This window comes from Miniopterus natalensis, chromosome 3 (genome assembly GCF_054644295.1).
Source record: "Miniopterus natalensis isolate mMinNat1 chromosome 3, mMinNat1.hap1, whole genome shotgun sequence".
NCBI classification, from domain to species: domain Eukaryota; kingdom Metazoa; phylum Chordata; class Mammalia; order Chiroptera; family Miniopteridae; genus Miniopterus; species Miniopterus natalensis.
This window is the reverse complement of record NC_142083.1, coordinates 79094042-79120823: the sequence shown is the minus strand read 5'-3', so window position 1 is coordinate 79120823 and position 26782 is coordinate 79094042. Positions and strand designations below refer to the sequence as shown.

The 26782-nt window shown below is 45.1% G+C and overlaps 1 protein-coding gene across 4 annotated transcripts in view; it reads right to left on the bottom strand.

The window, feature by feature from the left end:
* AUTS2 (activator of transcription and developmental regulator AUTS2) overlaps positions 1–26782 on the bottom strand; it is a 1039841-nt gene that overhangs the window by 296711 nt on the left and 716348 nt on the right. For all 4 annotated transcript variants that reach the window (XM_087815613.1, XM_087815616.1, XM_087815615.1 and 1 more), the window contains exon 5: positions 9507–9536. In XM_087815613.1, the coding sequence (XP_087671739.1) occupies positions 9507–9536 (30 nt within the window). The remainder of the gene's footprint in view (positions 1–9506; positions 9537–26782) is intronic.

Here is a 26782-nt window from a genome sequence, read left to right as displayed (position 1 = left end):
GGTCAGGCCCTCCTTACAGGCACAAGGCAGCCAGTCACCTCCCTGTCTGGGAGGCCCAGAGACACACACACCTGCGTGCTGGCACCCCGTGGGTTCTTTCCCTGGCTTCTTTCTCGAGGCAAGAGGAGAGCGGCCCCCCTTGCCCGCCCCGCCCGCCCCGCCGCAGCACCGCGGCGCAGGAAGCCAGGGCCCTCGGGCTCCCCATCAGACGCCCGCCTGAAGCACACACGGGGCCGGGGAACTTGCCTGAGAAGCCAGTAAAATTTTAATGCACTCTGTAGTGCGGTCATGTCATACTCGGTTATGGCAAATAATCCCAGATGCCTGCAGAGGTAAAATGGAGCTGTAATGTGCTTGCCTCCTAACCCGAGCTGACAGCAATGATGTACGACTACCATTAGCGGAAAATATCACTTCAACTAACCCATGATCCAGCTCCGCTCAGGGTCACATTATCCATGAGGAACAAATTACACTCCCAAAGTAAATACAAATTTTCTACACAAAATGGGTACAAAAAAGGGAAGGGGGTGATCCGTTCCCTTCGCCAGCACACTGCTGAGTGACACAGATGATAAAGGACAGGACAAGTCATTGGCTGACAGTGCTGCACCGTAATCAGCTCAGCCGGCACACACTCCAGCCAATAAACTGTATTCTCCCCTTGGTGGCAGGTACATAATCTCCAACATAGGCACGGCTGCTTCAGATATTTCCTACCCTCTGGGCTGCAGGGGCGCCCCATCAGAAAAGGAAATGCCCTGTGGCCTTGGCAGACCCAGAAACCCTCTACAGGGGTTGGAGTCAGTGTCTGGGGATGGCCAAGAGGGTTCCTGAGGTGGCAAAGGACAGTACAGAGTGAAACCACTTTGGGGTGCAGTTCATGGCTGCGGTGATATCGTGGCCTGTCTCCCATGTGCTGGCCACAGGAAGAAAACAGCCTGGGGAGAGGCTCTGGACCAGCTTGGAAATGAGCCTCTGTTCAGGCCTACTTTTTCTCCACCTGCCTGGGGGGGGGACTGTAATGAGCCCCTTTTCCTTTCTGGGATTTGGACAATCAACAAAGCAACTTCCAGGTGTAACACTAATATTTATATGGCACCTACTAAGTGTCAGGCATGTGGTAGGTGTAGGGTACATGCTGGGAGCCTATGGTTTAACAAGACATGAAATCTTTATACAAAGATACACACTAAAAGGAGACTGTGTTCCTTTACCAAATCTGGCTCATGCTCAGTCTTCTGGTTGGTAGGGCCTCCATCTCTAAGTACTCATAGTGGCCCACAGGCCACTTTGCCACTCATTTGTAAGAGTTAAAACATATACCTTGTAGCTCTTCCCTTTTCCCCTTGGACAACTGCTTCCCAGGTTTATTTTTAAAAAATGGCAAATTTCAGAAAAGCTGGTGCATCTAAATTGTCAGTGGACCCAAACTGTATTTATTCAGTGTTTCCTGAACAATTGACATGTTTGAATTTTTAGAAGCTAGTGGGGTTGAGGGTGGGTTGATAAGATATAATCCAGGCTTCTTGTAGCACAAGGACAGTGAGGCACAGAGAGAGGGGAAAATAGCAGGGGTTCTCAAATGGCACTTCTGGGCATATCCCAGCTCACCTGATGTATAAGGAAGCAGCATGTTATGGGAAAAAGAGCCCAGGTCTTGGCATCTTAAGAGACAATTTATACCTCAGCACCATCATTTACTAGCTCTTAGGTTTCATTTTCTTTATTTGTAAAATGATGATACCTGCTTGAGAAGATAAAGTCCTTGAAAGGACCTATCATTGACTTTGGTACATTACAAATGGTCAGTGATGCTATATATGAGAATACATATGGGCCCCACAATAAATATTGTAACAGGTCATATAAAAATGACATTTGCAAAGTGTTTCAAATAATCCAATCTTCTCTTCAGTGTGAAATGGTGTGTCTTCTTATTTAGTTATTACTATTGAACCTAATCTCATTTTTTTTGCTGCCCCCGAGAAATGAGTAGCACCTACATTTTTAGTCCAAGAAGGTAGGGAGTTGAAAAAAATCGCTAAAAGCCTCTCCCCATAAAAAAAAATGATAAAGTCCAAACTGAGCCCCTTGGCTACCACAACCACCCATCCCAGGGATTCCTGGTAAGTCTTATTTCAAATGCTCCATCCCACTGTCTCCGTAAACATGCATGTACTTGGTAGACCATGAGTCAAGCCTGGGTTTGGAATAGCAGTGGGGAAAGCTGCTCCTGGTCATTCAGTAAGTAGCTAGAGATATCATGCAGATCTACAGCTAGTACTTCTCAATATGATCCTCATAGCTCTATGATGTCTAGAAAGAGGGCAATTTGACCTTCCAGCTGTAACTGATTAAAAAAAGAAGAGGAAAAATAATATATATTCATCCACTGAATTTTGGGACTTCTAAAAGTATAAAGTTTGGCTAATTACTAATAATATCCTAATACAGGTATTTTATTATCTTTATCATTCCTAGAATGGCAAAGTTATAAGGAGCAATTATCTGTAAGTATAACACCAGCCAAAAGTTGCCAAGTGGGGATTGAGGCACACACACACACGCACATACACACACGCACACTGCATGACTACAAAGAGATCCGTACATCTTTATTGAGGACAGAACACTCTCCAACTGGAATTAACGATAGTAAGACAGACTCTTCTAACAACCAAAGAGCAGCCCCGGTTATACTCTATGAAGCATAAGTCATGTTGTTAAAAGCGTCACCAGTACAAATGCCTCTACTTAGGACCTGCCAACTACTCAGATGACTCAGGATTCACGGTCAATTTCATGAGGATGAAAACCATCACTTGCACCTAACTCCTCCTTGGCTTTGTGACTTCCCTTCCAGGTAAGCCATAAAACCCAAGCCAACGGCTCATTCTACGAGAAAGCAGCTGACCCTTTCTCTGGGAATGTGGAATCCTGTACTCAACTCTGGCTATTTCCAGAATTCCTTTTATAGGTTCAAATAATACTCGTTATCAATCAAGTGAGTTCCTAAGACACATTATGTAAGCCAGCTCTTCACGCATTCCCATGCACTCCTAAACAGAGTCATTAAGGACAGAGATTAAGCTAATTGCTCCGCTGCCTATTGACAGGTGCACAGTGGCAGACATAACACAGTCAAGCAACTACACGGCCCATGTTGGTTCATCAGTAGATACTTGGGGGAAAAATAAGCGGATGTGAAGACTGAATAAACCAATAGGTAATGACACTGTTCAGACCTTAGGCCCACATGTGTCTTCCCTTTGGTTACGTGAAAGAGTCAACGGGGATGTCCCCTGATCTACCCACTGTGCGCATTCCCTCTTAGGGACTCGAGAGAGGTGAAAGAACGGAGACGATCCTTACATAACTTCCTTCTACCCTGGCAAGGAGAAAGCACAATCACATATTAATTTCCCTCTTGTCTGCCATGCTGTTGGGCCTATGTAAATAGCTACATAGAAAATCAGGTTATTCAGTGTTGGATCATTACATCCAGCCTCATTTTTACAGATGACAAACTAATACTCAGCAACATTAGGAAACCTGCCCAAGGCCACACAGCTGGTTAGGGGGAAATAAGAAACGGGTCTTCAAAGTATCCTTCTTTATTACCCACTGAGGATGAAAACGAAACATCTAGGCCTGTTCCTTCTCTCTTTTCATTCTACGGAACAAGAGGGTAACTGAAGGTGCCTGACAAATTTCCAGTGACTCTTGAGTATTCACTGTATTGATTCATACTTAATAAAAACATCTGTACATTTACAGCCTCTATCTTATTCAGGTGGATGGCATGGTATTAATGGGCAGTTATTCAGCATACACATTCAGAGCGAGTGAAGCAATTTTTGGTTTGGCATAAGAATGCTGTGATACGAAAGAAAGAAGAACTTAATGAGAGTCAGAATTTAAAATAATTTGCAGTAGAAACTTAATCCAAGGATGGTATTATAGAATTTTTGGATGGATCTGATGGAATTAAGACAGTTGAATATATGATGATGTTGGAGGAACAATTCTGACCCAGACATAATTTTAGAGAAGTAAGAAGAGGCTAAGTGGATGGGCATTATGGAAACCAGGCATCCAAAATGGAAAGCTCTTGAAGCGCAGCCAGGAATTGCAGAAATTTTCCAAATAAGCTAGCAAATTTACAGATGGCTTAGAAGTGTCTTATAAGAAAATAAAATTGTAAAAGCAATATAGAAGACAGATGAAGAGACCACATTTTTGTCGAAATTCAGAAAATAAAACACTGAGATTGATATGAACTTGTTTTGAGTAGTCCCTCTATTTGGAGATGAGTATCCAGGAAAGGAAATGCCAATTTAGCAAAACAGTGAACATTACTGGACACCTAATTCGTTCCAGGCCTTATACTAGTGCTAGGGATCTAAAGACAAGAACATGGGCCCTGCTTTCCTCCTGAGAAATGACTGCTTTGCCTCTGGGAAACTGGAAGGGAGGAGAAAACTCCTCTCCTTAGCTGCAAATAGGGCAGCATCTCTAAGTTGTCTCCTGATCAGAACAAGTCATATTTCAAACCAGGGATGGGGGTTCTATAAGCAACAGTGAGGGCCTTCTGAGCTCCTGGAATGTTGCTGAGGGCGCACAATCTTTACCAATTGTGAAACGTGGCCAATCGAGGGGTGGGACTCCTCTACTGTAAGCATAAGCCACATGCCCAGGCTTCAGTTTGACATCTCAGCAGTTTCTGAGTCTTTCAGGAGCCAAGTGAGGCATGTGGTTTGTGTTGAGTTAGGAACATAAGCCTCCGCTGGTCTCCTTGCTGCTTTTCTTAGAAACTGCACCCTTCCCACACAAGTGAAAACAAAATGATCAAACCAACAAATTTAGCATGAATTAAAAAATTAAAACAACCAAAAAGTGTTGGGGGAGGAGGAGCTGATGTGGAAAATAAGTGGCACTGCATCTGCAATTAGCCAGTGTCCCAGGAGGCCGTTCCAGGTCCCGGTGAGCAAATCACAGGAGCCAGGCGACCTTCTCCAGGGGGCCACTTGAATGGTTAAAAGCCCAGACAGAGAAACTGCAATCGGGACTCATGCGAAAAGCTTCATTCGGAAAACGAGAAGAGTTCCTCCTACCTATGAAGAGACTGTGTACATGTGCACTGCATGTGTGTATATGCCATGCATCTATGAACATAAGCACATGGGAGCATGTACACAGGTAACTCTATAGTTTTCAAGTCTTTCCTTGGAGCTCTCAAATTTTTAAGAGCATAAACAATGGAAAAGTATAAATTTCTCTTTGACATTTCCTATAAGGTAGTGGTTCTCAAAACCAATTGTGTATCAAAATTACCTAGGAAGCTTTTACAAATATACAGATGCTGTGGCTCCACCCCGGATGTATGGAATCAGAACGTCTCCCCTGTGGGGGCATGTGGGAACCGACAGTGTCTGGCACGTGGGACCAGGGCTGTACAATCCAGTTAGTTGTCATTTGATGCTTCCAGGACAGCAGGCTTGTTCTTGGCTCCAAGGCTGTGCCCAAAAGAAAGCCTGATGTTTAAGACAAGGGGTTCAAAATACCCTGTTTGGGGGCCTTTGAATTTCAGCTTGTAGCAGAAAGAAGCGCCCTTGGGCATGAAGGCTGAGCGTCAGGTTGCAGTGGAAACAAGTCCTCCCTGAGGTCCTCTGGCAGATTCCTGGCAGAGCCTGAGCTCTGTGAATAGGAGGATAGGCTGCTTCCTGCTCCGAGTGGTTCTCTCTTTTCGCCCTAAGTAGAACTAATGAAAACTAACAATTATGGAGCACATGCTATGGACCAGGCCTTGCACCAAGTGCCTTCACTGAACTGTCACAGCACTACGGGTGGAGCTGCTGTTATCCCCATTTGGTAGATGAGAGCACTGAGGCTTGTCCATATCTGCAGTGGTCAGGGACGGTCAGAAAGAAGCCTAGGCCACCAGACTCTGAGACCCAATTGTTGGACCACTGAGCACTACATGGCCCAGCCAATAAAACCAGCTCTGTCACGTGGTCCACACATGAGCAGACAAAGAGAGAATTACTTTTAATCTTCACATTAATTTCATAACCAAATACGAGGGTGTTTCTTGGTATAATGGGCTGCTGCCAGTGGTAGAGAAAGAGAGGAAGCAAGAGGAAATACAGGCCAAATATGTGGAAACGCGTGTGTTGCCTCTTTGTTCTCACGATACCAATTCATTTCAAGTGGGGGATTGGAATAATTGCTAAATGTGGGCGATTAGGGTGCCAAGTGCTGCCTCTTTTCTTTGCACTAACCACAATGAAGACAATCCCACATCTGAGATGCAGTGTCCCAGCCTTTTCTAACCCCCACCCAGTTCCCACCTCACCAGAGTCTCCGGGTTCTCTGATACTATGTGAAATGTATTCTCGGTGCTGGGCGGGGAGGCTGGGAGAGACGCTTGGCTTGCGGCTCATCAAAGCCTTTCCATGCACAAGTACATCTTCTGCATTTATGGAAAGCTCTGCTTTTCAGCCCCTTTCCCAGTCACTTCCACATTAATTAGTAAGGGTATCATTTTATAAATTACAGCTTCGCATCAGAGGAAAGCAGAGTTTATCTTAATTCAGTCAGCTGTGTGAAATACAGTACCCTAATTTTAGACCGCCAGTTCTGCAGATCCCGGCGGAGTAAGAGAATGACAGGTCTTCCAGAGAGAAATCCCAGTGGGTGCCCTACAAGTCTCACTTCTGCCTCCAACAGCATCCCTGGTGGGGTTGCTGACGGGATCCCAGGACACTGAGTGGCATCTTTTCCACCATTAGCAATTCAGATTTGAATGCGAATCCTCCAAGCGGCACATGAAAGCAGCACCAGTTAGCTGTGGGGCTCTGAGAGCGGCCCAGGCAAGAGGCTCTGGCACAGAGGAGGCTGATAGGGGCCCGGGCTCAGGCCCAGAGCATGTCTGGGAGGATGGTATTAAAGCCAGTGATAAACACCAGGCAATCTCAGTTCAAAAGGGGAAGCTGACAGTCTTAACTATAACAGGGCCAAGCAGGCACCACTGCAATTAGAGTCCTGATTGCTCCTGGGGGGGGCAGGGGGAGCAGGGACAGGTGATGTGGGTGTGGTCGTGGAGCATCTCTCAGGTAAGAATAAGAGGATCTGCAGGGCCACAGAAGTCCCCAGGAAAGATGATGGGGCAGCAGAGGCGGGAAGTGTGCACAGGAGGGGGGAACACTTGAGGCCCCTCCCCTCCCCGCCCCTTCCCTCCCCTCTCCCCACTCACGGACTTGACTGTAAACATCTCCATACTCTCCTTTATTGCCCTGAAATCATCCTAAACTGAATGGTGGGCTCTGGCTGCTCTCCCACTGCCTGGTCTGACAATCTGCTGCTTCCTGCTCTCAGACTGAAACCTGAACAGCAATGACTTGGGAATTCAGATCCCCGGAAAGGATTAGCTCAAGTGTTCTCCATAGGTGGAAACACCCAGATTCCTCTGAAAGCCATGGGCAGCTTCGGTCATTCCCCAAATGACCAGTCAGCTGATCATCTAGACGAATGATGCTAGAAGCTTGGGAAGATTCTGAGGCAGTGGGCCTGGGATGGAGCCCAGGGTTGGGATTTTACAGCTTCCCTGGTGATGCGGGTGTGAGGTCCAGGTGGAGATTCCTGGTCAGGACATCCACACGGAATGCAAACTGGACATCCTTAGCACTGCCTACCACTGCTGGAGACCGGTGACGCTTCTGGAACTCACAGTGCCTTCCAAAGGCAGAATGTCTGCTCAGCTGTGAGAGCCCAGAGAAGGCTCACCCCCTTGGAGAAGTGCCACCAACTTGGACAGTGAGATCAACCATCACTGTGGCAGAGCTGCTGGGATCGCAGAAAGTGCCAATCCCTGCCTGGTGTCTGTGGTGATGACTGCCATGTGGGGATGTGGCCTGACAGCTCCAAGGGGCCGGCGGGCACGCCTTGAACACTGACCCTCTATGCTGTCCATGTGCCTCTGGCACCCACTACACACAGGCACCTGAGACACCAGAAGACCTGCCTCTAAGGAGTGAAGACTCCGGGGGCTGGAGTAAGGAGGCGCCTACTTGTCAGTTAAACAAAGGAATAGTCCACAGCCCCCTTCGCAGTGTGTACTTTCCCTGTCATCCAACAGCCCATTACCGTGTCACAGCACAGCGCACCCTTCCGTAGGTCACTTTGTTTAAAATGACATGGATAATGCACATGTCAGCAAGCTGACAGTCCTGGCCGTCCTTCAGAGATAAAAACCTCAGGGCGAGAGCCTGCTCTTATCTAGGGGACACGCACTGGTCTATCATCCAAGCCAGGCAGAACATGATTTCTCCAGAGAGCACTTTTTTCATTTCCTGATTTTAAGGAAATCAAATAAGCACCATTTGTCTTCATCTGAATATGCTTGACCTGCTCAAATGATGATGTCTCGCATTTTATAACAGGCTACATATGCTGAATTCAAATTAACAACAGCACAGAACAAGAGCCTTTACATCTCTCCTGGAGGCTGGCAGCAGAGAAGGAGGGAGAAATCTGGGCTGATGGAAAGATCCCACTAAATGCTAACTGCCCATTCTGAGTGAAATCAACAAGCATGTAGGTGACAGTCAGAAAATGGGGCTCAGGAACGCCAGCTCTGCAGGACAGATCCGGAAATTGGGGAAGGGAGGACTTGACCCCTTCCTTTTGGTGCCAAGTAACATAGAAATCATAATACAGTATTCAGTTAACTCTTTTAGAAATACATAAAGTAGGAATAAAATTGAAAAGAAATCTGGTTTGGGGATTTAGACACCTAGAAAGAAAGGCCAAACAGACAACCAATCCCTTTGCTTCAGACCGCAGGAAGTTCACATTACCAGGCAGTGATCCGATCTTCTGAAAGCTCAAACACAGAGCTCCTCTTCTTGATCCATGTTGAACAGGGTACACAGAGGCTGGTGGCCATCAGCCTCCAAACAGAGTATGTACCTGCTGGAAGAACTGCCCTCCCACCTGGCCATCCACCTGGATGAGAGAGAGCTGTTCCCATCTGACCTCCCCTGCCCACCCCTCACCCCAGGATGACATTCCAGAAACATTACCATGAACATTTCCATCGAGAAGGCCAATATGTACAGAAAAGCAGGAAGAAGCATATGGGGCAGTAAAAGAAGTGAAAACATGACATTATAAATACATACTAGCACGTTTAATGTTCTAATCAAGAACTAAGAAAAAAGATCAGATGGCTATTAAAATAAATAATTTCCTCTTTTAACATCTTCTATAACGTGAAAACTTAGGGTCACATATGTGTAATATTAAGGAGCTTGTTTCAAAAAAGTGGACCTCACAAATTAAATGTTACTTCTTATCATAGAAAATGTCACTGTGTGAATAAAATCTGTTTTTACAGTAGAGAAAGGTGGTCACCATGAAGCTGGTACCCACCCCTGCAGCTGTGTGTGCTCACAGGGTCCTATGTACTGGACCCACAATGTGTGTGCGGGGGGCTGTCTTACCTTCTCTTCCTGGTCACTGTCGCTGTCACACTGAAAAGGAAAACAAGAGAATAAGGGTCAGTGCAGAAATTGAGTAGGTTTTTGTTTTTGATACAGAAAAAAAAAAAAAATCAAGAGCAGTAAAGGAACTAGGAAACACTGTCTGAGCTGGAAGGAGTTTCCTCAGCTCCAGTGCAGGTAAACAGTAAGGAGCAGGATGCTGCAGTCGCCCTGCTGGCTTCCTCTGGTGCCTGCGTGCTGTGGCTCTCCTGTGGGCAGTGCAGCACGTGTTTGTCACCCCCCCCCCGCACAGCAGAGGGATGCCCATCGAGGAGCCAACCTTGCCACAGGGTTAAGGTGAATCAAGATCACTTGATGGAATTCAGAGAAAAATCACTTATTTAATGGAGACCTTCTACTGTCAATGGCTATTGTCAATGGCTGTCTCTTGGAGCTCTTCTAGAAGAAAAGAGGCAAACCTCTGGCCATTGAGTTCTCTCATTTGGACTTGAAAGAAAACTGAACATAATGGGCGAGGCCCACCATTTGTGATGGTTGCCTTTTCCAGGGTTTAGAGGCCCAGACAACAGAGGGGATATTTCCTATGAAAAACATGCCAAGGATAAGAGTCAGGATAACAAATCAACAATATGGGGGGGGGGGGAAGTTTTAGGGCAGAAGACTCACACCGTGTCTAACAGATCCCCAAGTGCCAACTGTTGAGCTGGGTTTGGGATAACCAGAGAATGAAAATTAACTCAAAGGGAAGAAAAAACCCATAATTTTTAAAAAACAAAACAAGAATATTCCATTATCCAATATTTTATTTTTAAAAAAGGGAAGTGTTTTGTTAGAGTAAATGCACAGCAGATAAATGTATCTGTTCATTCACTCAACCACCCTGGATAAGCACGGCTAAGCTGGACAGATACTCAAACAAGACACAGGACTGGACCTAATGTAGCCCTCAGGTTAGCAGTACAGTCACCGCGAGGAGCAGAGCGACCAGGATATGTTCTGAGAAATGTGCTGCTTGGCGATGTCACTGCTATGTGAACATCACAGTGTGCTTACAGAAACCAGGCTATGTGGTACAGCTTACTACTCCCAGCCTACAGGCCTATACAGCATGTTACTGGACAAAACAACACGAGGTTAAATCAAGCACAAGCGAAAATGATGCAATCGAGAGAGCAGTAAAGGCGGGATGCACGAGGCTGCGGCCTGTGTAACACAGTATACTGTCTCCCAGCAATTTTTTTTTATAAGAGAAAGAGCACACTCTAGAACAACAATAAAAAGTAGAGGGAATACATCAACCTGTAACCCAGTCGGAATTACTGTCAAGTATCACGTCCTGCACATAATTGTACTCGCACAGGACTGGCAGTGCAGTAGGGTCGTTTACATGAGCATCTCCACGACGACATCAGAAATGAGTCACACCGCGATGATACACAGCTGCAACGTCACTAGGCGATAAACATGTTTTGAGCTCCATTACATTCTTACGGGAGCACCGCCATATATGTGCTTGACTGAAACAGTGTTTGTTGTGGCACATGACTACAGAAATGGAGTTAGAACACAAGCCCTGAGCATGAGCGGAGCCATGTTCTATTGCGATGACTCTTTCCACGGTGGAGGGGAGACTGCGCTGTGGGGAAAGACGCAGGTCATGAGGACACCAGTTTGGCAACAATCACACTGTCTAAAGCAGCATGGTGTGTGGTTGAGAAAGGGAGGAACAGATGGCAGAGCAATTCTGAAGGTAGAACCAACAGGACTTGATAACACATGGATCTGGGAAGCAAGTTAGAGGGATGAGTTGAGGATGATGCCAAAGTTTTTTAGTGTGGCCACCTGGATGTGGGAGTTGATGTTGCTATGAACAGAAACAGAAAATAAATTTCCTTATGCAGCAGTCAGTACTGGCTAAATACCCTCAGCCGTTCACAATCCCTTCTCCTCGTCTGTACCTTCTCCTGACATTCTGAGATTGAAAAAGCCAGATATTCTTTCTCTCCCAACAACTTTCCTTGCAGCTAAGGGTGGCCATAAGGTACATTTTTTTGGCCGAGACTTGAGGAAATGTCTGCTGAGGGTTCTGGAAATTTTTTCTCTCCTCAAAAAAGGGAGTAAAGCAGCATCACTTGCCTCCTGCCTTTGAACATGATGCATGAGGATGTGATGTCTGGATCTGTGGCAGCTACCTTGCAGAAATGAGGCAAAAAGCCTAAGTACAAAAACAAGATGCTGGGGCCAAAGAAAGAAAAAGCCTGGCACAACTGGGCCACTTAAACCAACCTCAGAGCAGCCCACCTAGGGACTTTTGTTCAGATAACAGTAAGTTACATTAGTGTTTAAACCACCATTAGAGTGCTTTCGATTGACAATAACAAAATTCCCATCCAAATGGTCATCTTGGTATTATAAGGCACAATTTGGAGACTGCTTCCTCTTTCCAGTGTCAGCTCCCTGTACTATAAACATTTAGTAACTCACATCACAACCTTATGGACTGGAGGGTTAGAACATTTTCCTTTTTACTGGGCTCCTCAATGCCATACGATTATCAGAGTTTTATTGACAGCACTTTAACCAAGTACAACTGCATCATTTTCAACCAAGCTTCCGACCTCAGATTGTCTAAACTTCCTTCCTTTTGTCTGGGGAGTGGATCTGGCTATTATAAAAAGCCAAATGAGTTGAGAAAGAAAATGGGTGACACGAAGACTCTGAAGGCCTCAATGTGGAACAACAATTCTCCTGATTGTGTGATTTTCCTATTGCCTTTAATTAAGCCTTCCTTGAGGTTCCCAAGTTCTGGGCACATCTTCAAGAGTGACAAAACATGATTTGGGGTGGGGGGGAGAGGGAGGAGGATTCTGCCAGGCAGGCTCATTCTCCCAGCTGTTCACAGCTGTCTCGTGAGGTAACCAATGACAGTTGAGGCTGGGGCACAGCATTTGCCCACATCCCCAAGGACTGGTGTGCACAGGGCAGAGGGAGTGAGGAGGTCGGGGGAGAACCCCCGCTGCCCGCCCCCCGCTCCCGCCCATCCTAACAGCAGCGTGTCCCTGGGAATGGTTATTTCTATCAAAGTGTTAAGCTTCCTGCTTTCCAACGGTCCAGTTCTAATTTCAAGGTCCACTTAATTCCGCACCAAGTAATTACTGATATACCCAGAAGCACCTTGTCTCCAGAGTTAAGCATATGGTGGAGAACCGAGACCTACTGGTATCCATTATGGAAGCAGCACGGATGCCAAGCCGATTAAAAATGCTCAGGCTCCCCACACAACACGCCGGGTGAGTGACAGCTCCTCGACAAGGCCAGTCGCAGAGTCTGCCAAAACAGTCTCTGCTGCGCCGGGGCCCACATGGTGCGCTGCAAAAACAGTTCCATTTCTGGTATTAAATTCCCATACTGACCCGAGGACTTTGCCGTGAGCTCAGCAGGAGCGCACCATCCAATTTACAGCTCCGCTCTCTGGAGCCTCGAGTGCCAGCCCCTGGCAGAGACGAATGATGGTCAGCCCCTCCAGCTCATAAATTATGCAAAGGCAATAAATGCACTCAGCAAACAGCGCCTAACGTTTGCCTAGCCTGGCTCCTAACACACTCTGTAAAAAGCCAGAAGCTCGACACATACAAGAGGTCTATTCCACTCATAAAGGGGGTTTGTTGACAACTCCAGACGGAAAGCGAGCCATGGGCCTAAGGAGTCTTTCTGCTTCGCTGGCAGCGGTTTATGGGCCTGCTTTATGAAAAAGGGAGGCTGTTTTATAGAGTCAGTGTGGGTAGAATTCATGGTCTCAAATTCACATTTAATACACTGTGCAGCTTTCATACCCTAAGTTCAATACATGGTGGATTTTTGGCCAAATGATTCTTGGTCTTGAAAGGTTAAAAGAAGAAGTGTCTGCTCCCCAATCCCCAGATACCCAGTCCAATTTATCAGAGTTCACAGCGAGCCACCTCCTTATTCAGGTTTATGTTCTGCACGGGGCTGGGAAATGGAAAAGGCATGTCCAATGTAGAAGCGGGGTCCCAGCTGATTTGACCATTTCTAAGCATTTTGACACCAGGGTCTTGCATTGGTTTATTAGCAAACAGGTTGCACACTAACGACCAGCTTGAGGTGACAGAGTATTCTCCATGACTAGATTTCAAAGCCCTTTGTGCAAAGGTGAAGATATTTTCCTCCATTTTAAAAGCAAGAAATGAAAAGGAACAACCAGCCCTTATACCCCAGCTGGGGACAAATTCTTGGTCACTCAGCCTCAAGACAAAGATACCACCCAAACCTACCACAGACAAAAGAGGGAAATAGGAGGCATGAAATCCAAACCACGTGCCTCAAATGCAGAACTAGGAAGGGGTTAGCTCCTCACCCCAGTTCATGCAGCCATTCCAACGCATCGCCATGCACCTCATGGTCCCCTTCTCCTCCCTCCAGCTTCACAAATTAGACCGGAACCTTTGGAGGCACCTCCTTCCCCTCCCAGATATATGCCACCCCTTAAACTCTTCAACCAGCCCACCCACCCGCCTATCCACCTACCTAATAGGTTTCCCTTTTTAAAATTAATATGTACTTATGGACTACATTTTTTAAAAAATCACCCACCAACCTGCCATCCACAAACACTGTTAACACATCTGTCTAATTCTTTCCAGTCTTTTCTCCATCCTTCATGCATACACATTTTGTAACCTGCTCTGTTTTCACATAAAATGCCAAATATTTTAGTTTAATGAGTATAATTGTCCCTGTACCATCACTTTTGAAAAGGCTGTGTTGCGATCCACTGTTTGAATTGTAAATAACAGCTAAAAGGTTCCCCAGTGCTGGATATTTGGATTGTTTCAATTGAACATCCGGGATTTTTCCCTTGTAGGCATTCACCAACACTGTTTCTTCCTCGTATCTTTCCATGGCCCTTCCCTTTTTGCATATTTTTAATGCCACTGTCTCCCCAGAGCTGCACCTGCAGTTCTATTGTTTCTAGATGGCTTCCAGGGGAGTCCTTAAAGATTCCCTTGGTTCCATCTACCATTTCTGTGCTGAAACTAAAGATACCAGTGCCCACCATTTGCCAGCAATGTGACTTTGGAAAAGTTATTTAAACTCTCTGTAAATGTGGGTGATGATGGCATTTCCCTCATAAGATGAGAATAAAATGAGATAATATATGTAAACAACTTAGAAAACGCATGGTACGGAGTATGTACAAGCAATAAATGTTAACTAGTATCAGCACGTGTCTGTGTGCTGATCCCCCTTCCTCAAGCCCTGTGAACACCTCAGACTCAAGCATCCGTCTAAATCTGGACTCCTCATCCTCTGCTCACCCACGCCCGCCCCTCTCCCATGTTGCTCCCACGGCATCGCCACCCTCGAGCAGACCTACCTTCCTTTCTCACCCCGCTTTATCGATTCTACCTTTTAAATCCCCTCCATCTCCACAGTCATGAATGCTACTTTAGTTCAGCCTTTTATTTTATCATTACACCATAATGACTGCTTCCCAGGGCCTATAGTCTCTTCCTTTTCTGATCCAAGTCCTTACTGACCACAGTGGATTTCCCAAATTTCAATTTGATGATGACACTTCCCACGGCCTACGGGGCAATGAAATTCTTCACACTGTTTCCAACTTCCCCACTCCCAGCTTCTAATCACTCCTTCAACACAGTGCCTCTCAGGCTCTCTGTGGAGAGGGGTCATTTGTTTTTGTTTTGTTTTCCAATATATTGGGGACCAATATTTTTGTAATGTATAGTAAAAAATAAGTTGCTCAAAAAATATAAGATAAAATGATGTTATTTGATTTAAGAGATATAAAATTACTCTATTGAATTGCTATAAAAGTTTCCAAGTGCTTACTCTCAACTACCATACTAACCTCAAAGCTGACTAGTTGCAAACAGTTCAGGGACTGGCCTTGGCCTGTGTCCACACTGTTGAGCAGCACTATCCTGGCTCCACACACCTGCGCACACTTGCCCACGCCCTCAGTCAGCTCTTACTACCTTTGCACGTAATTATCCCCTCTGCCTGGAATTAGATTCCACCAAGCTTCTACCAAAAAACCTTTAACACACCTTTAAAAACACAGTGAATGTTCTAATACTCTTCCTAGAATTAAGAATTCTTAGAATTCTAATACTTTTTTTATGATTAATTGCTTCTGCCTCCATCCCTTCCAGAGCTGCACATCACTGTTTGCCGCAGCAGTCTTCCCTACTGGAGTGGTCCTCACAGAGGGAAGGGCAGTGCCTTCCTTGCTCATCTCTGAATCTCCAGGCCTTGGGACGTAGCAGGGGCTCAATCATACTGATGCATTTATCTCATTCTTCTTTAGAATTCACCAAAATGTGGTTGATTCCACACAACACAAGCCAGCTATGACTTAAAAGACACGTAATTCCAAAGAAAGAAGGCACAAGAAACACAGACTAACTTGACTGCTTAATGCAATGGGAGGTATGTTTGAACACACTGGGCAGCGTTAAAATTGTCAGCAGAGCCTAGAGTTGGGGCCCAGAAGAAAATATCTTCCATTAAAAGGCCCAGAAAAGATGTGATTATGATTTCATTGTATTTCCTCAAAAGCAAATATTCCTCATTTGCATTTGGGAATCTCAACATCATTGTTTTAAGACTCTGATCCAGATGGAAGTAAGTCAAGGTCTCCCTGCCTCATTCAGAATGAAAGAGCAAGATGGAATTCTGGGTACCTCGTGATTGAATGCATTCTTAAGCAGAAAGTGGCAATCATTGAATATATCACATACAATGACATTGAGGAGGGCATTGCTCTCTATTCTGCTCAATGGACCTTGCTGGAACAGTTATTTCGTATCTCAAATCCATTTATCATTGCCACCAAAGACGTCAGGGCTGAACACCATCGCTGAATAAAGTTATTTTATTCTCCTTTCTGCCTAAAGGAAATGAGAGGAAAACGAGGGAGAGCCCCAACTCGTAAACCACAGCGTCTAACATCAGGTACAATTTAACTCTGCCAGTGACAAAACAAACCGATTCCCCTCGGGGGCAGGCGGTTTATCTAAGACTATAAAGGCATCCCTCACCTAAAGGCAATTTCAGGAGAAGCCACCTGCAGAAAACATGACACTTATTTTCTTATTTAAAGAAGTGCGTGGTGGCAAGGTGATCAAAACCATGTCCACCCTCACCTCCCCGCCTGCCCAGTTCCTTGTGCAGCCCTGCGCCCCTACAGCCACCCTGACGTGCTGTCTCCCGTCACTCCGCATGGTTTACAGCCCTCTCACAGCCGCTTTGGACTTCACGTGAAATTTAAAGCGATTGGGGCTCTAGAAAGAAAAAGCTTAATACTGAAATGGTTTGAGGCATTCTTACTGATCATAAAATGATGTCGTTGGTTCTTCCTCCCCTCTATCTCAACAATAACTATGTCTGATCAAATGAATTCACTCAAAAAAAAAAAAAAAAATGAAAGCCTAATAGAAGAAAATCTGTATGCCAAACAACAGTTTAAAAGATAAGAATAAAGCTTCTGACAGTTAAAGAATGACCGCATTTGAAGATCATATAAGGTCCACCAACCTTCAGCTGTTGAGGTAGAAGGCAGAGTGAGCTCTCACAAGCCTCTGGAATTCTGTGTGGGTGAGCTATCATTCCTGTGGGGGAGTCCACACAATCGGGCATTTCTGCAAGTTCTCGGCTTGAACTGGCTGGAGCTCAAATGACCAGTGTGATTTGAGGGGCTAAGGGGACACTTCTTATTCTACCTCAGGGCCTCTTAGATGATCACCCAATCTCATTCAATAAATAACTTTAAAATGCCTACTATGTGCTAGGTTCAGTCTGACCATCCATTAGACGCACAAATAAATCGACAAATCATTTTGTCCAAACCTAAAGTTCTAAAGCTCACCAATGAATTTTCAGTATTTTTTCTTTTAGTCACTTTGAAATCCAGGTGTATTTCATAAAACACTCTGTATGCTGTAAATTTCCACTTAGCTCATTAAAATATCGTTGGGTTTTTGGAAGGAGGAAAAGAAGTGGGTATTTCACAAATTTTTGGAAAGTTCAGCATTTTTTCCCCTTAGTAGAAAGGAAGTCACATTTTGCGAAGTATAAACATACATAAACCCCAAAGATGAAATTTACTTAAAACCCAGAGCCCACAAGCCTCAGTGGTTGGCAAAATGAGAAAAATGAATTTCTTGTCCAAAGGTAAAATTCAGTCTAGGGCTGGGTGATTTGTAAAAGATCTCTTTTAAGCTTAAGCACCAGATCCTTTTGCCTCTTTGTCATTGATTTACTGATTCTAAGTCATCAATAGCATTAATCCGTACCTGCCTAGGGACCTATTACAAATGACTTTGAAGACAGTGTGAAGCAGGGCTGTATTAGGAGGGCACAGTGCTGTCAGCAGGGAGACCCCTTCTGTGCTCTCGGGTGGCATTCTATGCACCCCGGGGATGCCGCACTTTTTCCTCTCCGGGTCAGTCGCTTGTTTCTTTGGGTGGGGCTGGAGCCCCCTAGGTTTGCTTCAACTAAAGCTTGGTTCTTTCAGAGTCCCGTGTGAGCTAATAAAACCTAAATTTGCTGATAAGTAAAAAGGAAAAGCATGTTATGGGTTAAAATAATACAAGAGTCTATTTTTTCCGCTGTGTTGTGATCCATAGAAATCACCCTGAGCCTTTTCCCTTTCTTCTCTGCCTGGGAAGCCAATTGCTTTGATTGCAGTGATATGAGCTAGCTAAAATGACTTGCCCTTGCTTGTGAGGCAAATGGAACATGCTAATAGAACTTATCGCATTACCCGATGCAAAAGTGCCATAGCTCATTACTTTAAGATAAAAGGATATCATTGCAGACGGCAAGCAGAATTGACTTTCTGAGGCCCGACTTGATGATGATTTAATCAACTGCTCTCTTTCACTTCTCATCTCTGCGCCTGTCGGTTTCACAGGTGCCGTTAAATGAGACACTCAGAAAGTGAGCGGAGGGAAAGAAATTGCTGTCATTACTTTTCAAGAAAGGAGGTATGCAAATTTTCGACAGAAAGATTGCGTTCATAATGGGCCTGGTAAAATACAAGGATCATGCTTGACAGGTGAGGGCAAGCCATTTGTATGTCCTTAAAGGGGAGCAACCGTCCTCGTTTAGAAATGTGCTCTGTAAAAGAAACTACAAATGAGAGGCCCGGTGGGGCCGGGGGAGAGGCGGCCAAAGCGCACAGGGTTGCTCCAAGCTGGTCTGAGTTCTAGAGAGGGGGAGGGTCTTAAAGTCAAATCCTGGCTCTGCCACATGTGACCTGTAGGACCTCTGGCAAGGATCTTAACCATTCCGTGCCTCAGTTTCATTATCTATCAAATGGGACTATTGACAGTATTTACCTCCCAGGTTGTCGAGAGCATTTACTGAGTTAATAAACACATAATAACAATAATAATAATAATAAAGATACAGTTAACACAAAGAGATAGAGAACAGTGCCTGACCCATAGAAAGCACTCAGTAGATGTTAGAAATCATTCATTCATTCATTCATTCATTCATTCATTCATTCATTCATTCTTCAACAGTGGATCTTAGTTTTTTTGAAGAGTATATGTGCCAGGTGCTGGAAATCTAGTTTAGATGGAGTACAATTCTTCTTTGATTTCACATCTCTAAGTCTCGCTCCCCCGGCAGATGGTGAGCTCCTCGAGAGAGCACTCTGGAAGCATCACAGGGCCCAGTGTGGTTTTAGGACCCTAAACGATGCCCAATAACGGCCTGGTGCTTTATGGATTCCTCCTCCCTCCTATTCACTCATATTTCTGATATGTGCATAAAGCTCACACTCCCAGAAGAGGAGTCTCCTCCCGGAACAGGCAATGTCTGTCATTAGCTGGGAACTTCGGGTGCTCGCCCTGTGTCCTGCTACGCCCAGGGAAGAAGGGGCGCCGCCAGGGGGAACAGGGACTTTGGCGTGAATCACCCTCGGAAAGGCAGGATGAATCTGAAAAGATTAAGTGATCAGGGTGGTATAAACGGAGGTGTTTCTCACCCACTTTGCCTTCAATGGGTAATTCTTCTCTTTTCTCCAACACTTGACGTGAAAGCATCTTTCTTAAAGAGCCCGTAACCCTGAGTTTTCCCCAGGTAATGAAGCTTCTGCAAACCATTCTTCCTCCCAGCCCCTCAGGATGACAAACCGAGCATAGCTCCTGCTAAGCTGCGCCTACGCGCGACTCAGTTCCCTGCCAAAGGGACAGTGTCCACCTCAGGCAAAAGGGGAAAGAGGAGGATCCAGCCAGCAGAGCAGCTTTGAGCTGTCTCTCTTGGAAAAGCCTGGCTCCGGAATTGCATTTCACTGCAGCATGGTTCTTCCAGGGGAGAAATTCTCCATAGGAGCCGTCTCAGAGCATTTTCCCCTACAAATGCCAGCCAGCAGCTATCTGTCATTTAAAAAGAATGTCCTGACAACAGCCTGGGAGGGGAGGTCCCAAGCCCTCCATCATCAAGTTCAGGCTTCCAGCGGCAGAGGCAGTGCTGGAGCCCAGCTCTGCTCGTGTCTAAGCTCATGGTCCCGGCAAGTACAATATCCCACCTCCCTCTGTCTCAGGCACTGTCCAGCAAAACTCCAACTTAGAGGAACACCTGGGGGACTGATCGCTTGGCCAAGGGCGGAGTCAAGATGAGACTGAACAGAGGCAGCGGCCACAGGCCGTGAGGGCAACCCAGCCACCTTTCCCCTCCACCCCAGGCTCCCCAGCGCCGCGCCTGGCTCAGGGACGCTCGCTCAGCCTGAGGCTGAACCTGCCCTGGGCTCGAATTCCCACCTCCTCCCCTCCCACTCCGCAGCCATGCGGTCTTGGGAAAGGTACTTAACATCTTGGAGCCTACCTTTGTTTTTTTTAAGTCCTCACCCAAGGATGTTTTTATTGATTTTTATTGCCACAGGAAGGAAGGGAGGGAGAGAGGAGAGAGAGAGGTGATAAAGAAACATGGCTCGGTTGCCTCCCCTGCCCACCCCAACTGGTGATGGACCCACAACCTGGGTATGTGTCCTGGCTGGGAATCAAGCCTGAAACCTTTCTGAGGTGCGGGACGGAGCTCCAAGCGTCTGAGCCACCGGCTGGGGCTGGGGCTGGGGCTGGGGCTGGAGGCTAGCTTTTTATTCACCGGTAAATGGGGGTGATACATACCTCACAGGATTTTTGTGAGAATTAAATGAGTTCAAGCATGTGAAAACAGCTGGAGAAAAAGACTCATAGTTTTAGTTCTTCCAGCTCTTTCATAAAAGATATATCACACTCAGAAATTAGGTGACTTAATAGTTATTTAAACGTTGAGTTTCAATTTTTTGGTGTCATTTTATTGCCAGAGGGGGAATCATATTCTACAAGGATTTCTGCAGGGAAGGGTTGGAAGACTCAATACTATGCTATACAAAAACAACAATCACCCAAACAAACAGAAACTATGATTCTCTCTCAGAGAAAAGAACAACAGGAGTCTTCCTGGTAACAAAGGGTTTGACTTTACTGATTAAATACCAACAAGGCAAGACACTTTCGAATTTGATTTTCTAAGCATCCCTTTAGGTTCTTGACGCAAAAATTTTTGGTGGATATAATTTGGATTTATGCTTCAAATTGTAGTCAGTAACCTGTGTATAGGGACTAAAGTAAAATGCATCAATGTAAGATTTGGGGTCTAAACTTGTAGGTTATACATAGTGCAATAATGACATGGGCTTTGACATTATTAAGACGTTACTCAAATTAAAATCGGCAAAATAAATAGATAACACAGATAATGAAAACATCAGGTGGTCATTAGTACAACTAGGAAGCCAGCCATTCTGACGTTGTCCAGGGATTCTGACCAACCAGAATAAAGAGCTACTTGGACAGCCCTGTGCACAAAGTTTATTTATATGTGAGGCCTACTTAGGGATGGATCTAATAAAACTAACCAACAGAGTAACCTTGGGAAGAGATAAAACTTCCTAGAGTACTGACTTGGCACCTGCAAAACCCAGGATTAGTTGAGAGGCTATAACTGAAGTGCTTGGCACTCAGTGGGCATTCAACAATTCAACCCCTCCTCTCCTCGGGGACACACGGGACTGCCTGTTCCCTCTTCCATATGGACGAAAGCTTTGTCTGGCTTCTCTGGCCATATTTCAGCTGTTGGTTTCCAGCATCTTTAACACTGTGGTTGGTTTCCCCAAATATATCTCAGAGTTCATAAATTACATTAGCAAAATATCTGAGGGAAGGTGTCGTGGAAAGAGTGTAACTGAGATCAAGACCTATACAGTGGTTAATGGAGTAGATTCTAAAGTGTCTGAATGTGTCTAAGAGAAATGCATGGAAATAATTTTGAGGTAAAAGTAAATCCTAAGACAATAAGGCCATATACTTGAAGAAACCTGATCATAAGGATACTTTTAAGAAAATCAGGAAAATCAAAATCCAAATACATTTCTTTTTACATTTGACTCACCCTTAAGCCAACAAAAGCAACTGGAACGGAATGGGAAAAGGGAAAATGGTGCTCTCATATTGCTAAAACATAATGGGCACATTGTCAGGGTCCCACCAACCAGATTTTCTGTTTTGTTTTCAAAATGCAAGACAGTGAAAAGCACAGCTAAAGGAATAGAAATATGGCCTGAGACAAACTGATCTATAAATGTTAGGTGGTTCATGGGGATCCAAAGACATGCCGGACCGATTCCGTTTTGTTTTTCCCTTTATTAGGTACTTTACTATGGCCCCGCGTAGAATTCATCATATTTATAACTGGGGATTTTAAATTAAATTGTACCTAACAACAGTCTTTATTGTAGGATGGCTTGAAAACCCAGTCTTCTGTATCATAAACAAGGAAGGGTAGGATTACTATAAAATTGTCTGCAAGAAAATACAAATTGCCAAGATAAAAACACCCACTGGCCTGCCAGTCTCAAGTTTCCTGTTTTGACATATTATATGCAGTAATTTGGTATCCACAATCTCTTATTAGAAAATGAATGTGCTATTTTTTCCTGAATGCTGCAATTACAATAATTGAATTTAAAATGGGGATTGAGTTTCTCTATTTGGAGGAAAAGAATAATTGTGTATTTCTGATTAAAATCAAGGGGGCTGAATAGAGGTTGTACAAATTCCAGCTCCAGTCTCCCTGAGTGACTCCTCGTCGGGCCAGGGAAAAGAAACATTGGAACGCAAAGAAATGGACCAGCCCCTCAGCAGCAGGCACCGTCTCTGGCTTCATTTGCTTTGTCTCCTGGCCTCCAGTCACGACACCCTTGTGACAGAGGCAGTCAGAACACCATGGCATTGTCACATTTTAAGTGGCAGCCATGCTGGAGTTCCCCACTGTGTCAAAAATTAAGAGTTAAAATGCAAGGAAAACAAACATCTCTTTGTGTCAGAAATGCCCGTCCCCTTTCAGACTGCCAACATTTTGGAGCAGTTTTTATTTCTCCAGCAGAGAACCTCTCCTTGGGTGGGGGAGATGTGATGGCAAAAGGAGTGGGCAGTCAGCAAAGAACTAATGCTTTTTTCTAAAGGGCTCAGCTTCTTTTGTTTTACCAAAACATTGTAATGACAAGCCACCCCCTAAGGTTCAGATGTGAGAGGAAAAGGGATGGAGGAAGAGGGCTTTCATGCCTTTTTATATTTGATAGTACCATTCAGTCTTCTGAACCCCCATTTCTCCCAATGTGAAGGTGAAATTTAGTTTCACAGGTTCTCCTAAATGTTCCTTAAAATAGAGCTTCCCAAGGAGAGAGAAAGATGTTCCAGCACGAAGGGAGCCGCGATTGTCTCTACACTGCTTACTATTTATTTCATGGCTTTATTGAGATATAAATGACAAGGACAGGCTACCCATATGTAAAGGGCAGTACCTGGTCCATTTTCACCTATGCATCCACCCTAAAGCCATCACCACAATCAAGGTGGGGGTGCACACATTCATTGCCCCCAAGTTTCCTTCTGCTTTAATCCCAGCTCCCCTCCCTGCCCAACCGCTGATCTGCTTTCCGTCACTATAGGTTAGTTGGTGTATTTTCTAGAGTTTTATATAAATGGAGTCATACAGTATGCGCTCTTTCTGTCTGGTTTCTATCACTCACTGCTTACCATTTGGACGCCTAATGAAATGGGAGCCTCCCAGTTCCAGAGCGCAAGGCAGCCCTCGGAGGCTGTGAGGTCAGGGTTTACTGTCGTCCCCCAGGAATAGGACCGATTACTTGGTCTTACTTTATTCTTCGGCTTTATTATGTACTTCAGTAATCAATAAACACTTCTATGGCAGAAGGTTTATTTTACCCTATAAATCCAAGGAGCAGAGAATGATATTAAGACATCAGTATGGATGGGCTCTGCTGCTCTGTAACACTATGAGGGGAACGCGAGCAACAGATTTAAATCTAAGGAGGTTACAGAGCAGTCACAGCTCCTGGCTGGATGGCAGGGATCATAAAAGACTCAGGCAAGATCTACAGCAGTGCACTGTGAACCAATGGGACTCTCCAGCAGAGCCCAAACTGAACAAGCAGGCGGGTGGGGAAGAATTATAAGCACTGGCTTGAGTGGAATGTAAAGAGCCTCTCTCAAAAATCTAAACTATTTCTTAACAAATGAAAAGGTAGAGACCAAATACTGGTTACAGGCTGGCTGTGTAGAAAGCTGGGCTCTGGTATGGGAAGAAGTCTATTTGACAGTCGCCTGGCAATCCCAGGAGGCTCTTAATTCTCTCCGGGGCAGCTCCTGGCCCCAGGGCGCCAGGGTAATGATCACGGGAGCATCTTTCCTCCAGCTAGCCCCTGGAGACTCATTCTTCCTTTCAAAAGAGAGGTCAAGTCACGTGAGAGGAAATATAAATGGCCAATAAACATATGAAAAAAATGCAACTTCACTAATAATCAAAGAAATGCAAATGAGGAAAAGCTCTATTTCCTTTTCATCTATAAAATAAAAACAGTGTGAGTGCTGGTGCTGACACACAATGTTGGCAAGGCTGTGGTGAGGCAGACAGTCATCCACTTCTAAAGGAATGTCAGTTTTTCTGCATGAAAAATAATTCTGTGATATGCACCAAGAGCCTAACTCTTCAGCCTAACTCTTTTCTCTCTGAATATGTATGTGTATATGTATATGTATATCCAAAATATCTAGAAGATTTTGTTTGCAAATGTCATCATGCAGTTAGGAAACAACCCAATAATAAACTTGTATTCCAGTTTTTAACCTTGCAACACCTCTCCCCCATCTCCCCACCCTACTGTGTACACTTTAGTATTCCAGTTTTACAGGGAGAAAGTGAGGATTAAAGACATTAAGCAACTTGCCAAGGGTCAGACATCTGTAAGAAGAAGCTCTAGTCACTGGAACCCAAGTATTTCTAAAATTCTAGATGAACTGAGTACACAGACTTGAACATAAATGTCCCCACAAGTTGGGGAACAGATCCATGTGCCGGTGCGCTGTTCACCCACAAAAATAATGTTCCTAAGAAATTCTATAAAAATGAAAAAATGATCACAGTCATAGGGAAGTTAAAATAAAAATCCTATAAGTGACCTTGGGTGAGTTATATATCTTCTCTTGGGTTCAATTTCTTTTTTTTTCATCAATAAAACAGGGATAATGTATCCATCTCTCAAGGTAGAGGTAAAGAAACAATCCATGAAAAATGCTTCTTTTACTGTTATTACTGCAATTAAAAAAAAAGCAAGGTGCATTTAATTATATAGACAATATTACTTTGGGATTGCTACATACACACACGCAAAGAAAAAAAGACTGGAAAAAGATGCACCAAATGTTAACTGCTTATGTCCGAGTGATTGCAAGTTTGAATTATTTTTATTTTCATCCTTAAATTTTCCGTGATTTTTAAAAATCTCTTTAATAATCATGTTATTTTTTAGTTAGAGGAAAAAGGAGACACATGTACACACACAGACACATAAAATGTCACCCATGTGATGGATGGGTGCCGGTCTCCAGAGGTCATAAGATGGCAAAGAATCATCTCATTGTTTTTCACAGCCAAAGGCGTCTCTGTTCAGAGGCCTTCCCTGAGTAAGGATCTCGGTGCACTCGTCCAGGCTGGGACTGCTGCTGTCCGGCTCACGATGTGTGTTTAGACTTGGGGTACAAACAGCAGTGCATGGGGAAGTTACTCAACCTTGTAGTCGGTGGCTTTGTTTCCTTGTCCATAAAGTGGGAATAATAATTTGTAGCTCTTAGTTTTGTGTGAGGATCAAAAGAGAAAAATGAATGCATTTAAGGCATTTGACATAGCGCTAGGGTATAGTAAATGTTCAATAAATGGTCGTCGTCATCATCACCGTCAAATCATCATTGCCATCATTTAGGATGCCCCCTTTGCCCTGGGGTGGAGATAATTGTGGTGCTTTGAAGGTCAGCCACCAAGCTTGGGTGACAGATCCCAATCAACACAAGTACCCCCCTGCAATTCTTCTGTACCATCCAGACCCAGAAAGGCCCAAGTGATCTTCAGCCTCCAAGGAGACTGCTTCCTGCACAGAGGGAGCCTTGGAAGGAGGAGGGGTGCCAACAGCGGTGGTGATAGCTAGGTGTTTCTGCTAGCAGGTGAGAGAGCAGGGACATGGGCACATGGTCCTTCAGACATCACAGCTTGTCTGATGTGCCCTTCAAGATAGGAGGGAAGCAGACGGTCATAAGAAGAGGCCCCGGGCTCAAAGGATCAATGCAATAGGAGAGGAAACCTCCAAGCTGCCCCACTGCCCCAGGCTGAGCAGCTTGTCCTTCTCAGTTCAGAGAAAGCATGCAGAAGGCAGCTCACGCCTGTCTCCCTTTTGGGAAACAGCTATTTCCAAAGCTTCTGAACCACACTCCACTGTGCCTTGGAAAAGGAACATGTAAGTAACGGTTTGCAAGCTGCCAAGAGCGTGGGTTTCACAGCGCACATTGCAAAGCTCACGCCTGTCACCGCAAGACGACAAGTGTGCTCTCCATGTCTCTCTCTCCCCTTCTAGATCTTAAAGGGTTACGCCTGGAAATTGCCTCGCTGTGCTTCGGGGACAGTATGAAGGATGACTGCCATTGCCACGGTCAGCTATGACAGCGCCAATTTGATGTGCTGCCATCAAGGGCCTTCTAAGAGCTGAGCGCCCTGATGGTTTTGTGATGCGAATAGTCACATTGCAAAATGGTTTTCCTCTCCCGCTGCCTCTGCCTCCATCTGCTGCTGGGCTAAAGGCACAGCCGGCTGCCTGCCTGTCACAGCATGTA